At 39.6% G+C, this 15149-nt stretch overlaps 1 protein-coding gene across 1 annotated transcript in view; it reads right to left on the reverse strand.

Moving 5' to 3' along the window:
* Positions 1 to 293: 293 nt before the first annotated feature.
* Positions 294 to 15149, reverse strand: part of si:dkeyp-120h9.1 (Y+L amino acid transporter 2-like) — a 140494-nt gene continuing 125638 nt past the window's right edge. The window contains exons 10-11 of the mRNA XM_043719096.1: positions 6501 to 6684; positions 294 to 2778 (exon numbers count right to left, since the gene is read on the reverse strand). Of these exons, the coding sequence (XP_043575031.1) occupies positions 2699 to 2778; positions 6501 to 6684 (264 nt within the window). The 3' untranslated portion in view covers positions 294 to 2698. The remainder of the gene's footprint in view (positions 2779 to 6500; positions 6685 to 15149) is intronic.

The following is a 15149-nucleotide window of genomic DNA, read 5'->3' on the forward strand; positions in this document are numbered from 1 at the left end:
AGGATGAAAAATGTGCAACCCAAGCAGATGGCTACATACCTGCATGGACTATTGAGACTTTACATTTCAATTCATGGAAATCACATTCATTTAAGGCGAAAGGGACATTTTGAAGGCAGAAGGTAATAGATGTTCTAAATATCAATAGCTTGACATTGAAGTATTGTTGGAGTCAATAAAATGTGGCACTGGAAGAAACACAGCAGGTCAGGCAGCATCTGAGGAGCAAAAGAGTTGACGTTTCTGGCTTGACCTTTCATAAGGACTGTTTTAATAACCATGACACAATGCACTTGTATGCTGTTATAATCTTTTTATTACTATTTGTAACATCTAGGAAAAAGTCACTGCACTGTGTAGTGACAAAAAAAATTGCAATCATCTGCAATCACATAAACCAACATGAAAATACAATTACATAGCAAAAACTAGCAGTAAGTTCTTAAGATCATTAACAGCCAACAATATACTTGTCTGGCTTCCCTGGAATCTGAAACAATTTTAGTAAAATAAACGCATTACAATACAAAACGGATCAGTACTATTGGTTCACACTTTATGCTTAAAGGTACAGATAGAGCAAAGGGATAGAAAATGGAAACAATTTGTATTTGAAATATTATCTGTAAACGAAAACAGAATCTCTACTGATACCTCATGAATCAAATAGTGAACAGTCTGAAACATTCAGTTTATGGGTTACATAATATACCCAGCCTAATGTGTGACCGTATTGAAATAGCTCAAGACACTAGAAAAGAGATTTGCAAATCAGGCATTAACACACTGAATTCAAACTTAAATGTCCCCACCTACGCACACAGTTAGGAGTTTTGGAGTGAATGGGATGAGAAATCAAAGTCACTTCTCGCTGAATTAATAGAAAATACATATTTAAACAATGCATTACTAATCTTGGTAAATGAAATGGAGAATAAACTGGCCAAGGTATACAAAAAGGAACCAATTTGTGTCACAAGATCAGTAAATCGATTTGCATCAAAACTATACTGAAGTAGATTGGACGGAGCTGGGGGTCAAGAGGTTGTAACACAGATTGATCAGACAGTAAGGAATTGGATGTTAGGAGTGACTCTACTGTACAGGTGGTGTAGAATAGTGACCTGTGCTCCTAATGCACAGCTCTCCAAACAACAGAATAATTCACTACAAGTGGCAGTACCCTAGTACCTATCACAGAATAGATACAAGTAGATCTGTAAACAGTTTAAATGCTGAATATTAAATTGTTGAGCAATTATATAAAAGAACTTCTCTTTTGAAACACACCTTATTTCAGATGTTGTAGTGTTGTGATCTTCCCTAGTGTTTATGATCTAGAGTGCTGCAATTGTAACATTCCTGACAGCCTCATAAACCAGCAACTGTAATTAGCAAAAATATTTCAGGCCCTACACAAATACAGGTCCTACCAATCCTGAAACAGGATGTAATGAATACTTTCCCCTGTTTTTTGATTATCTTATAAAAGTGAGTTCAGTCATAGTGTTGTTTTCAATGGGGTTGTAACTGTGATGTACCCCAGTGGCCCTTGTGCCAAGGAAAGGGAAAGACCACCAAGTCTCCTTGACCTGATCAATCTACTGTGACTTCTGCTGGATTTGCATCTGAGTAGGCAGTAGGTGAGAACAGGATCAGGCAGTGATTGTCACTTGATGAGTTGCCATTTTAAAATATTTAAGTTTACATAAAAACTGCATTTCCTCATTGTAAACATTTCTCGTTTTCCTCTAACCAACTACCCTTGACTAATCCATATAATCCCCTTCTTTATTGGAATGTATTAACTGGACAAATATTTGTGCAAATCTGATGCTCTGCACTTTGAACCTTTTCCCTTGGCTGTTTTAATTGAGTTCTTGCTTCATATTTCACAGCATTGTTCTACGACACACTGTTGAAGCTTCTTCTATCACAAGTACTTATTGAAACAAAATTTTCCAGAACTAGGCTGTGTCCATATTCTGGATAAGCCCAGACTGAATAGATTCAGAACTTTATGAATGACAGGCTCATTTGTTAAAACAAATGAGGAAAATTGTATAAGGTATTCTTCATTTTATAACAAAATAAGACATTCAATGTAAATCATTTTAAATGGCAATCTTCATGTTGCTGTAATTACCCAAGTGTTGGGTCACTATTAATGTGAGTTATGGAGAGTGTCCTAAAATGGGCAAAGGGAGAAATGCCTTCTCCAAGTCAAGGGGTGAAATTTTAGGAAGGAAAGGGAATTAATCCAGAATTTCTTGCTTCCATTAGACAATTCTGCACACCAATGAATCTGTACTCCCAGCTTTGCTATGGCTTTCCACCATTGTATTGCTCCAAAAGTAGCTTTCACACAACTCCAGGACTTACACCATCATTAAACCCAACAGCAAGTGACCAAAGTCAACAGTCCATTGCAGGAGAAAATACACAGTCCAAAATGAAAGCACCAATATTTATAATAAGTCTGTTATTTACTTCCATAAAAAAAGAGGAAAAAGCAGTATTCCAAAATAATTAATACCAGAGAAATAGTCCAATCACGAGATGTAGTATTTTGATTGTCAAATTTAAAGTATGCTAGATTCAAGTCATGAGTCACATTGGTTTAACAACAGAAGAATTGGGTATCTGTACAAACCATACCTAGTACCATGTATGTGGAACAGTTTTCAATAGATTTTGGTTAAGATTCCTTGTCATCTTTAAATTCATTTTCGGTTAGACAACACATGGTCAACTTCTGAACTTGCAAAGAGAAGATACCTGGAAAAATATTATCAATCAAAAACTTTATTAGATATCAGAGTTTGGACTCCAAACTAAAAACATATTAAATGACTAAATACATAAAATTTGTGGGATGGAATTAGTCTCCACCAGGACCTTAAAATAAGCTCACAGTAAATCAGATGATTTTTCATTTGCTGAGATTTTAGTTTCCATTGTTAGGACTATGTAAGGCAGACTGAATCCATTCCCCATTTTCAACATAGTCTCAGTTAGCCACAAGAAAGATTTTAAATTTTTTTTAGCATGGGGTTACATCATATTTCAATCAAAATGTAGTCACTTGGTCACAATTAAGGAACCAAATGCAAGTGAAAGAAACAGAAATTTTGTTACTAACTCTGCAAAAAAAAAGTCAAACATAACAAGCAAAACACAAGCCAAATTAGGTCTAAGTTTAAAAGAGGGAGAGGATCTAATTCAATATAAAGATGAAGAACATCTGCAGCCAAAGTGGGACTCAAGGCCTGGCAATGGCCTGGCCTGACAGTGGAGCTAGAGACTCTTAGTTACAGGGAGAGTGCTGGGTGTCAGTGAAGTGGGCCCAGCAACGAAGAGATGGTGCCTAAAGTGGAGCAACTCCTACAATGGTGGGCCCAGTGCAGTCAGCAGCAAGACACTGGATGTGTCCCTTTATGTTAGGTGCCGGCATGGACTACGTCAGAAAGATTGATAATCTGATCTTTAACTTCTTTATTTTTCTAATTTATTCCTACGACCTACAATGCTGGACTACTTATTTCTTTAATTTTCTATTTTGTTTTGTTTCCTAAGAATTTGACCTTAAATATCTGTACCTGAGTACCTAGAATGGCGCTGTAATGCAGTGACTGGAACCTTTTCATTGTACTCATTTGAGTACGTGACAATAAAGCTTATTTGATTCAATTCAAGAATATACAGTTTAAAAAGTTCTTGTAATGCTGTGTTCTTATAGTTGAAACGGAGATCATGACTGTTTTAGTTGATGTCCTGTATTGGCAATCGTAGTGCAATTTGCAATATCCTTAAATTCTTAGTGGTAATATGTTTCTCCAATTATCACCGGCACTGGCTTTTGAGATTATGAGAAGGACAAGAGACAAAAAAATCTTTCAGTTCTTGCTATTACCAATCTTTTGTTTTAACTCTCTGTAGTTACTAAATATGGTTCATTTGTTTCTTTCGGAGTCTGGCTTCACTGTCTTTCAAAGATGGATAGGTTTGGGTGATCTTTCATGCCCAATACATGCAGCTTATTAGACAAGTGTAAACTAGAATAGATTATGTAATCTTTTTATGCCTCATTCAGCTGACCAGTTTCAATGTTCATAAAAAAAAAGGTAATTCACTTCAGGCAATTCTTTGTTCAACATTGGTTTCCTGAACTTGCCTCAATTTCTGGTCAAGCGATTTCTGCAGCTGTTTGGTCCTTCTTAAAATCATTTTGGTATATAAATATTTCCAGTATTAAATCAGACAATCAAAGTTGAAAATTGATAGTCTACATTTTTTTCAATATTGTGACTTAGTATTGCCAAAATGTTTAATTTTAAGCTAACTGAAAGGTGCAATGAAACTGGGAAATTACAATTCAAAAAGAGTTGAATCTTGTTTAATGAATCTCAGTGGAAATAAAAGACTGGGAGCTTTGAAAAATCGCTGAGTCTAACGTAAACCAACTTTTTCCATTCTAGATTTACTGAATAATGATATTAATTAAGAATGAAAATAACACTGGAATCATTTTCATTTAGGATTATTATTGCAAAGAATTAGCCTCCCACTCACAATTTTAACATATGTGCATCAGGTTCATATTTACTAAGGAAAGAACATCAGTAACAAGGGATGAGAGAAGGAGAGGGAGCGGGAAGGAGAGAGAAGGAGAGAGAGGGAGAGAGAGAGAGAGAGAGGGAGAGAGAGAGAGAGAGAGATGGGGGAGAGGCAGAAGGAATCTGTGCTCCCTCAACAAACTTATTTTCAGTTTAATCACAATATCTGAGAAAAAGAATTCTGACTGGCTACATCATCACCAAGCCTAATAGTGCATAGTTAGATGGGATTCAGGATATTAACACAATACATGAACAATTGATGGATAATATCTGACCCAATTCTATTGTCAGAGCTCAGGAAAAGATAATTAGGAGTGACAGCAAAATAACGGTAATATCTTAAACTGATTAAATAGCAACAATGAAGCTCAACAATAATGAAGCTCTTACTGCAGTAAGAAACGCATCCTACTTGCTTCACAGAAGCTTTATCAAATAACATTTAACTACATAATGAGACATTAGAGCAAGTAACCAAAAATTTGTTAGAAGTAGGTTTATGAAGCTTCATATAAAGCGATAAAGGTAGGAGGGCGAGAGGTTCAGGAGGAGTTTCTGAACTTGGGCAAGATTGGGAAAGTAAAAATCTGATGTGCATCAGGGACGAGAGTTGGAGGAGCAAAACTATGTCCGTGGATTGCAGGCATATATTTGGGAAGGCATTTAAAAATAAAGAGGAAGATTTTAGAATTGAGGCGTTGCTTGACCAGGAGCCAATAGAGGTTGAAGTGCAGATGGGTGGATGGTTGAATGGGAAATGAAAAGAGAAAATGCTGGAGAAACCCAGCAGATCAGGCAGTATCTGTGGAAAGAGAAACAGAGTTAATGTTTTAAGCCTATATTGGACTTGAAACATTATCTCCTTTCTCTCTGTAGATGCTGCCAGACCTATTGAGTTACTTCTGCATTTCTTCTTTCTATTTTAAGTTTTCAGCATTCCCATTATTTTTCTTTTATTTGGATAGTTGAGTGGGATTTTGTACAAGTTAGGATATGAGCAGCAAATGGACTTAAGTTGATGAAATATGCATGATGGGACACTGGTCAGGAGAATGTTAATATAGTCAAATCCAGGGTAATAAAGATTTGGAACAAAATTAGATCTATACCCTCTGGAGTTCAGGTGAATAAGAGGTGACCTTTTTGAAAAGGTCCTGAAATAATTTGAAAGACTAGATACCAAGAGGACTTTTCCCCTAGCTAGGGAGTATAGAACTAGAGGTCACAGTCTTATCATAAGGACCATTCAGGATTGGGATGGGAGTAAGTGTCTTCACCCAGACCATTATGAATCTTTAGGATTCTGCACTCCAGAGAAGTATTCTTAAGAATATTCAAGACTGGAATTGATAGACCTTTGGAGAGATACAGATAGGCAGTAATGGATCAACTACACAGTTGATCCTTTGGACAGATACCGATAGGCAGTAATGGATCAACTAGACAGTCTTACTTGAAGGCAGAACAGATTCAAAGGGCCTTCCAGTCCATTTCTGATCATATTGATGTTATGGAGACAGTTTCAGCAGATGAACTTGCCTATTTGGAAACTGAAGGGTTTATCTGTAGATGTTTCCTTCCTAAGTATAATTGGTAACTGTTCACTACCAAACATCTGACACACACAGACAAATGCACCATTTTTAAAAAGCTGTTATACATAAAACACAGATCAACTGTGTCAGTGACCGGAGTAGTAACATACAAACCCCAGTTACTGTTACAAACGATTCACACTTTCGAACTGCACCACTGCACAAGCCATGTAACACAAGTTATGTATTTATTCATAACCACTTTGTCCCTGTAATGTGGCAGTGGATAAGGCATAATTGACATAAGTCTAACTACCAAAAAGCAGTAGATCCCTGTAGAACTTACGTAATAGTTTTTCAAGGCACTTGGGTCGTTTATCAATGGGGAGGTACACGCAGAGAAAGTAAACTGGAGCTCCTGAGAGTGCAACTGCAATCCCAATTAGGGAATTAATGGTGTCACTGTAGAGGGGCATCAGCACGAGGAACAAGCTGCACAAGCAGTACACAATAGGAAAAAACAAGCTGAGCTGGAAAAAAATGGCAAGCAATAAAATTATAAACAATAGGTAGTTTTGTAGAGATGCACATTATATATTGCTATGATATTACATCTCTATCAAGTAATGCTAGCTTTTACAAAATAAAAATCAAATAATTTTGCTTGTACCACTCTTCACACCATCAAGTTGACAAGGTCCTTCAATTAAATTACCAGTAAGTTGGAAAGTCTCTCATGTTGTTCCTCTATTTAAAAAGAGGAGAGAGGTCCAAAGAGTGAATTACGGACCAGTTATCCCAACATCTGTTGTCAGGGTGTTACTAAAACTTGTAATTAGGGACAGGGTGACTGAAAATTCTGTAAATGTTTAACTGTTGAGACAGAGTCAGCATTAAATTGTAAAGGGTAGGTCATGCCTGACAAATCTAACTGAATTTCTTGAAGAAATGACTTAAGTATTGGACAGGAGAACACCTACAGGTGTTATTTATATGGACTTCCAAACAACCCTCAATAAAGTCCCTCTGAAGAGACAGTGAGCTGAAGATGAGTTATAAAAGCCAAATTATTGACTTGGTTAGGATATTAAGCAAACAGCAGGAGACATAATGAATAGGGATAATGAGCAGGCAATCGAAGTCACAGGATGTATCTAGTGGCGTTCCACAAGGATCATTACTGGAGATTCAACTATTCACTAAACTCATTACCGACTTGCAAGATAAAGCAAAAAAAAAGGAAATGTTGGAGAAATTCAGCAGGTTTGGCAGCATTTCTGAACAGAAAAATAGTTAATGTTTTGAATTTAATGTGCAAAGTATTCTGGGTAATCCAAGATGGAGGATGGGGAAAATATTGTTGCTGTAAGAGCTCCTCATTTTTTGAGGTATTTTCAGTATTGGAGCTGATTTCCTTGAATTCAAGGAACAGTAATTACTGCTTTATAAATTTATGCACTGTTCTGGAACGGGGGAAAAAAAAAGTCAAAACAATGGCACTTTAAAAAGGAGAAAGAGAGACAAAGGCAGTGACCATATGGAAATTAATCAAACAGAGAAATAAATGTGCACAGCTGTCTGACTCAACAGTTAGCTGGAAAGCTAACTGCCTTTGCTGTTTGATTTCAAATATCTCTGGACATTAAGAAAAATTAATAAACAGTGAAATTAAGTTCATCTAAGAAAAATTAATAAACAGTGAAATTCACAGATGACCTTCGAGAAACCTGCGTGGGGGAGCTCATAGAAAGCAGCAGCTAACTGGCTAGTTTTTAAGTATAACCTTACTGTTTTTATTTGTAAATCAACAATAATGAGTAGAGTGTTTTTTTTATTGTACATTTTCATTGAGGTATCTTTTGATTAAACTTTAAAAATATAGGGACTAAACTAGCTTGAGTAGTGTTTTGAGAGCAGTAAGACTGTGCTATTTTCTGGGTTTGCAGATTGTTAAGGTGCAAAGATGGCCTTCAGTAGAGTGATGTGCTCTTCTTGTCCGATGAGAGAGATTAGGGAGAGTTTCCACATTACTGATGATTATGTCTGCAGGAAGTGTCTTTGGTTGCGAATGCTATCGGATTACATGGATAGGTTGGAGCAGCAGTTAGAGGCAATGAGGAATTTACAGGAGCTACAGGGTATGATGGATGGCAGTTGCAGGGAGGGAGATAAACTGCAGGAGATGGGTTACTTCCAGGAAAAGTAGGAGAGGGAGGCAGGCAGTGCAGGAGTCACCTGTGGCTATCCCGATCTCAAAAATGTAGGAAATGATGGACTTTTAGGGGAATGTAGCACTGACAGCCAGGTTTCTGGTATCGAGACTGACTCTAAATGCAATGAGAGATACATTAGGTTCCAAATGATCAATTTTGATACGGGACTCTCTAGTTAAAGGTACAAAGAGACTATTCTGAGGCCAACAGCGACACATCAGAATGTATGTCACTTCCCTGGTGCCAGGATTAAGGATATCTTGGAAAGAGTGCAGAATGTTCTCAAAGGGGAGTGAGACCAGCAGGAGGTTGTTGCATACATTGGAACTAATGGCATCCAAAGAGTAAAGGATGAGATTCTGAGAAGAGAAAATAGGAAGTTACACAAGAATTTGAAAAGTGGGTCCTCGAGAGTAGTAATATCTGGATTGTTCTCAGTGCCACGAGCTAGTGAGGGTAGGAATTGGAGGATAGAGCAGATGAACGCATGGCTGAGGAGCTGGTGCAATGGAGAAGGATTCATATTTTTGGTTCATTGGAATCTCTTCTGGGGTAGAAGTTACTTGTATAAGAAGGATAGATTCAACTTGAAATACAAGGGGATGAATAAACTAGCAGGAAGATTTGCTAGAGCTGCTCAGGAGGACTTAAACTAGTAAGGGTAGGACCCAGGAAGATTGTGAGGAAAGAGATGAATCGGAGATTGATACAGTTGGGAAAAGGGGCAAGTCAAACAGTCAGGGCAGGCACGAAATCAGCAGAGAACAAGATGGGGCTCATAAATTAAACTGCATTTATATCAATGCAAGAGGCCTAACAGGGAAGGCAGATGAACTCAGGATATGGTTAGGAAGTTTTTGTTGCAAACGTTTCGTCCCCTGGCTAGGCGACATCATCAGTGCTTGGGAGCCTCCTGCGAAGCGCTCCTTTGATATTTCCTCCAGTGTTTATAGTGGTCTGTCCCTGCCGCTTCCGGTTGTCAGTTTCAGCTGTCCGCTGTAGTGGTTGGTATATTGGGTCCAGGTCAATGTGTTTGTTGATGGAGTTTGTGGATGAATGCCATGCCTCTACGCAAAACCTGACCTACTCTTGGAAAATAAGGCAGGGCAGGTGACTGAGGTGTCAGTGGGGGAGCACTTTGGGGCCAGCAACCATAATTCTATTCGTTTTAAAATTGTGATGTAAAAAGATAGACCAGATCTAACTGTTGAAGTTCTAAATGGGAGAAAGGCCAATTTTTACAGTATTAGGCAAGAACTTTCAAAAATTGATTGGGGGTAGATGGTTGCAGGTAACAGGGTGGCTGGAAAATGGGGAGCCTTCAGAAATGAGATAACCAGAGCCCAGAGACAATATTAGGGTGAAAGGCAAGGCTGGTAGGTGTGGGGAATGTTGGATGACTGGAGAAATTGAGGCTCTGGTGAAGAAAAAGAAGGAAGCATATATCAGATGTAGACAGCAGTGTATAAAGGCAGTGGGAGTATACTTAAGTGGAAAGTCAGGAGGGCAAATAGGGTTAAGGAGAATCCAAAGGGATTCTACAACTACATTAAGGACAAAAAGGAGAGAATAGTGTCCCTTCATGATCAGCAAGATCATCTATATGTGGAAACACAGGAGATGGGGAAAGATATTAAAAGTGTATTTTGCATCAGTGGTTACTGTGGAGAAGGATATGGAAGATATAGAATGAGGGGAAATAAACAGTGACACCTTGAAAAATGTTCATACTATGGGGAGGAAGTACTGGCTGTCTTAAAACACATCAAGGTGGATAAATTTCCAGGATCTGACCAGGTGTACCTTAGAACTCTGTGGGAAGCTAGGGATGTGATTGCTGGGCCCCTTGCTGAGATATTTGTCTCATCGATACCCACAGGTGAACTGAATAGAATCCCTACAGTGTGGAAACAGGCCATTAGGCCCAACAAGTCCACTTTCGAAGAGCAACCCACACAGACCCATTCCCCTACCCTATTTACCTCTGACAGAGGTCATTTACCTATGACTAATGAACCTAACCTACACATCACTATGAGCAATTTAGATGGCCAATTCACCTGACCTGCGCATCTTAGGACTGTGGGAGGAAACCGGAGCACCGGAGAAAACCCACGCAGTCACGGGGAGAGTGTGCAAACTCCACACAGGTAGTTGCCCGAGGGTGGAATTGAACCCAGGTCCCTGACACTGAGGCAGCAGTGCTAACTACTGAGCCACCGAGCCAACCCAAAGTGCCAGAAGATTGGAGGTTAGCCAATGTAGTGCCACTATTTAAGAAATATAGTCAGAAAAAGCCAGGGAACTACTGATCAGAGAGTCTGACATTGGTGGTGGGCAAGTTGTTGGAGGGAATTTACCTGAGGGACAGTATTTACATGCATTTTGAAAGTCAAAGACTGCTTAGAGATAGTCGACATGGCTTTGTGCGTGGGAAATCATGTTTTGAAGAAATAACCAAGAGGATTGATGAGGGCAGAGCAGTGGACGTGATCTATGTGGACTTCAGTAAGGCGTTTTACAAAGTTCCTAATGGTAAACTGGTTAGCACGGTTAGATCACATGGAATACAGGGAGAACTAGCCATTTGGATACAGAATTGGCTTGAAGGTAGAAGATAGAGGGTGGTGTTAGGGAGTTGCTTTTCAGACTGGAGACCTATGACCAACAGTGTGCCAAATGGATAGGTGCTAGGTCCACTGCTTTTCATAATTTACATAAATTATTTGAATGTCAACATAGAAGGTATGTTAGGAAGTTTGCAGATGACACCAAAATTGGAGGTGAAGTGGACAGCAAAGAAGGTTACCTCAGATTACAATGTGATCTTGATCAGATGAGACAACAGGCCAAGGAATAGCAGATGGGAGTTTAATTTGGGTAAATGTGAGGTGCTGCATTTTGGAAAACCAAATCAGGGCAGGACTTTTACACTTAATGGAAAGTTCCTGGGGCGTGTTGCTGAACAAAGAGACCTTGGAATGCAAGTTCATAATTCCTTGAAGTGGAGTCACAAGTAGATTGGATAGTGAAGAAGGCATTTAGTATGCTTGTCTTTATTGGTCAGTGCATTGAGTTTCGTTGTTGGGAGGTCTTATTGCAGCTGAATAGGACATCGCTTAAGCCAATATCAGAATACTACATGCAATTCTGATATCCCTGCTTTCGGAAGGATGTTGTGAAACCTGAAAGCGTTCAGAAAAAATTTATAAGGATGTTGGGCCAGGGTTGGAGGATTTGATCTATAGGGAGAGGCTGAATAGACTGGGGCTTTTTTCCCTGGAGCGTCAGAGGCTGAGGGGTGATCTTATTGAGGTTTACAAAATTATGACGGGTATGGATAAGATAAAATAGACAAGGTCTTTTCCTCATGGTATGAGAGTCCAAAACTAGAGGACATAGGTTGAAGGTGAGAGGAGAAAGGTTCCTTTTAAATCTAAGGGGCAATGTTTTACACAGAGAGTACTGCATGTGTGCAACGAGGTGCGGATGAAGTGGTGGAGACTGACACAATTATATTTAAAAGGCATCTGGATGGGTATAGGAATACAAAGGGATTAAAGGGATATGGGCCAAGTGCTGGCAAATGGGGACTAGATTACATTAGGATATCTGGTTGGCATGGACGAGTTGGACTGAAGGGTCTGTTTCCATGCTGTACGTCGCTATGACTCTATTGACTTCTTCAAATCGAAGGTTAAAAAGTGCTCGTGAATCCAAACATCAAGGCTGAAGCACTTTCAATCACTGAACCATAAGGGTCAATTTGTTGATGTGTCTCAGTATTTTGCTGAAATCCTCATCATCAGAAATGCCACTATGTACCGCTGGAGACTTGTCCTCCAGAGACATTCAAGCTGTTTCACTACATGCACTGCCATTTACAATCTTTCCTCTATTGTAAGGTCAGACGTGGGGCTGTTCAATGAAGTTTGCAATGTTCCAGAAACATTTGCAATTTCTCATAATTAATTAGTTCATTCCCACATGCAGCAAAGCTTGGTCAACATTCATGTTTTGGCTGACACAAATATACATTTGCAGCGTTCAAACTGGAAAAGGCAAGCTTGAGGATTAGTTCATTGTCTTTTTCAAAACAATTTTGTATAAAAATATGTTCTGAATGTATTTGAAATCAGGATTAACTAATGGCCTCAGAGCAAATGATCCACTCGGTAAGAATGAACACATGTTAAATGTGGATCTGAAACTAGTGTCTTAAAATTAATTAAAAGATAAGTACAAGTCTATGAAGGGAATTGATCAAAGAGGAATTGGAAAATAGATTAATGTATCAACTAGGAACAGATGGAGGTCACTTGGCCTTCAAAGCTGAAAATGTGTTGCTGGAAAAGCGCAGCAGGTCAGGCAGCATCCAAGGAACAGGAGAATCAATGTTTCGGGCACAAGCCCTTCTTCAGGGCTTATGCCCGAAACGTCGATTCTCCTGTTCCCTGGATGCTGCCTGACATGCTGCGCTTTTCCAGCAACACATTTTCAGCTCTGATCTACAGCATCTGCAGTCCTCACTTTCCCCACTTGGCCTTCAAGCCTACTCCTCCTGTCATTAGATTTATAGCTGCTCTGAGTCAACTGCAAATCCACTCCCCTGCCTTTCATCCATAACACTAAAGTCCCTTGTAGATCAAACATTCTGTCTCAGCCTTGAAATTATTATGTACCTTAGCATCTATTGCTTTCTATTGGTTAGAATTACAAACATGAATGCCGTCAGAATGGAAATTGTTCCTTATTTCAATCTTAAATTGGACACCCCATTTTTTGAAACTGTTCCAGATTGTCACACAAGAGGAAACATCTTCTCAGGATCTAACCCAAAAAGCCCCCTCAGAATCTTATATTTTTCAACAACTTCACCTTCCACTCTTATAAATCCCAATGAGCCTGACCTGCTTATAAACCTTCCCCATAAGATAACCACTACATTCCTGGAAGCAGTCCAGTAAATTTACTCAAAACTGTTTCCGATCCAAGTATATCCCAGGCTAGGTGGCCAAAACTGTAAACTGTATGTGGTCTTATGCTCTGTACAGTTGTAGCAAGATGTCCTTACTTATATAATGAAATCACTTCAATAAAGGCTGTCATTATACTTGCTTTCTTGATTAAACTGCCTCTGCGTGATTACTTTTTGGGATGCATAACAAAGACACCCAGGACAGTCTACTGCGGAAATCTGCAATCTCTCTCCAACTCTATAATATCCCTCTTTCCTATTCATGTCGAAGTGCACAACATCACACTTTCCCCTTTTATATACCATCTGTCATCTATATTACTTTGCAGACACTTTGTGTCCTCCTCGCAAGACAAAAAAAGCATCCCAAGTGCTGAAGTAAAGCAGCAGGCAAAAGATAATCATCACTACTAGAGAAAATGTACTAGGAGAACCAATGAGACTAAAGGTGATAAATGAGATTTATAAGTCAGGTTAGGTGGATTGGCCGTGCTAAATTGCCCAGAGTGTCTAGGGATGGATTAGCCATCGGAAATGTGGGGTTACAGGGATAGGGTAGGGAGATGGGCCTGGGTGAGGTGCTGTTCAGAGGGGTGGTGTGGACTCCTTGGGTTGAATGGCCTGCTTCCGTAATGGAGGGATTTTATGATTCTAAATCCCCTGCACCCTTGTAGAAAGTGAGGACTGCAGATGCTGGCGATCAGAGTCGAAGAGTGTGGTGCTGGAAAAGCACAGCAGGTCAGGCAGCATGAGGAGCAGTAGAGTCAACATTTCGAGCATAAACGTCCTAGGGTTAGCAAAGAAGTGGCTGCCGAGAAACTTGATATATTGGTTGTAATCTTCTCGGATTTCCCAGATTCGAGAAAGATTCCAGATGATTGGAAAAAGCACAACTTTAATTCAAAAGGAGGGAGACAAAAGGCTGGGACACAGTCGGACAGTTAGCCTAACATCTATCTTTGTGAAAATGCAAAAACTCCTGTTATTCAGGAATGAGTAGCAGAATGTAGAGAATGAAAATACTTAGGCAGAGTCAACATAGGGGTTTTATGAAAGTGTTTGACAACTTTTCAAGAATTCTTTGAGGATGTAACATGCAGGGAGGATTAAGGGTAACCTGTGTAAATATATTCCTTACTTTAAACACAGAAGGCTGGCTGTGACTCTGGATGGATTCAGCACTCAAAACCCTGTGGTGACTCTGTAACCCAAGCGGGGGGGTGGTCACGTGACGTCCCCGTCTCGCACCCGGAAGAGCACGGGGCGGTCACGTGACGTCCCGTTTCGCGCCTCGGAAGTGGGTCGAGGAGGTCACGTGATGCTCCATTTCGCGGGCAAAAGATGGTCACGTGGGGTCGGACAGCTAGGAATGCGAGGAGGCGGGGAATGGAGTCAGACTAACACCCAATCAGAAGATAATTCTACCTCAGTGTTTATATGACGTTTTTTATTGTATAAGAGACTGGGGCAGGGATAAAACGAGGTCTTACTTTTTGAACTGATACACTTTGTAGTTTGTCAGGGACAAAGAGGTTTAGACCCAGAGCCCTGAATGCTTTGTCCACTTACTGTGTAAAATAAATTAAGAGTGTGAGACCGAATATCTTCTCCTATTGCTTCATTTAAAAGAACACGCAAGACTTGGCTCACACATAGAAGAAAGTAAGTTTGTAGATTGAGCCAAAGTCCAACAATTTGGTGACCCTGACGTGATGAAGACGGAGAAGTGACGGAAAGAGAGAAAAATAGAAACAACGGACAACTGACGTTTGATGACAACAACAAGCGGCGCCGCATAAAAAAA

Source organism: Chiloscyllium plagiosum, chromosome 29 (assembly GCF_004010195.1).
Source record: "Chiloscyllium plagiosum isolate BGI_BamShark_2017 chromosome 29, ASM401019v2, whole genome shotgun sequence".
NCBI classification, from domain to species: Eukaryota; Metazoa; Chordata; class Chondrichthyes; order Orectolobiformes; family Hemiscylliidae; genus Chiloscyllium; species Chiloscyllium plagiosum.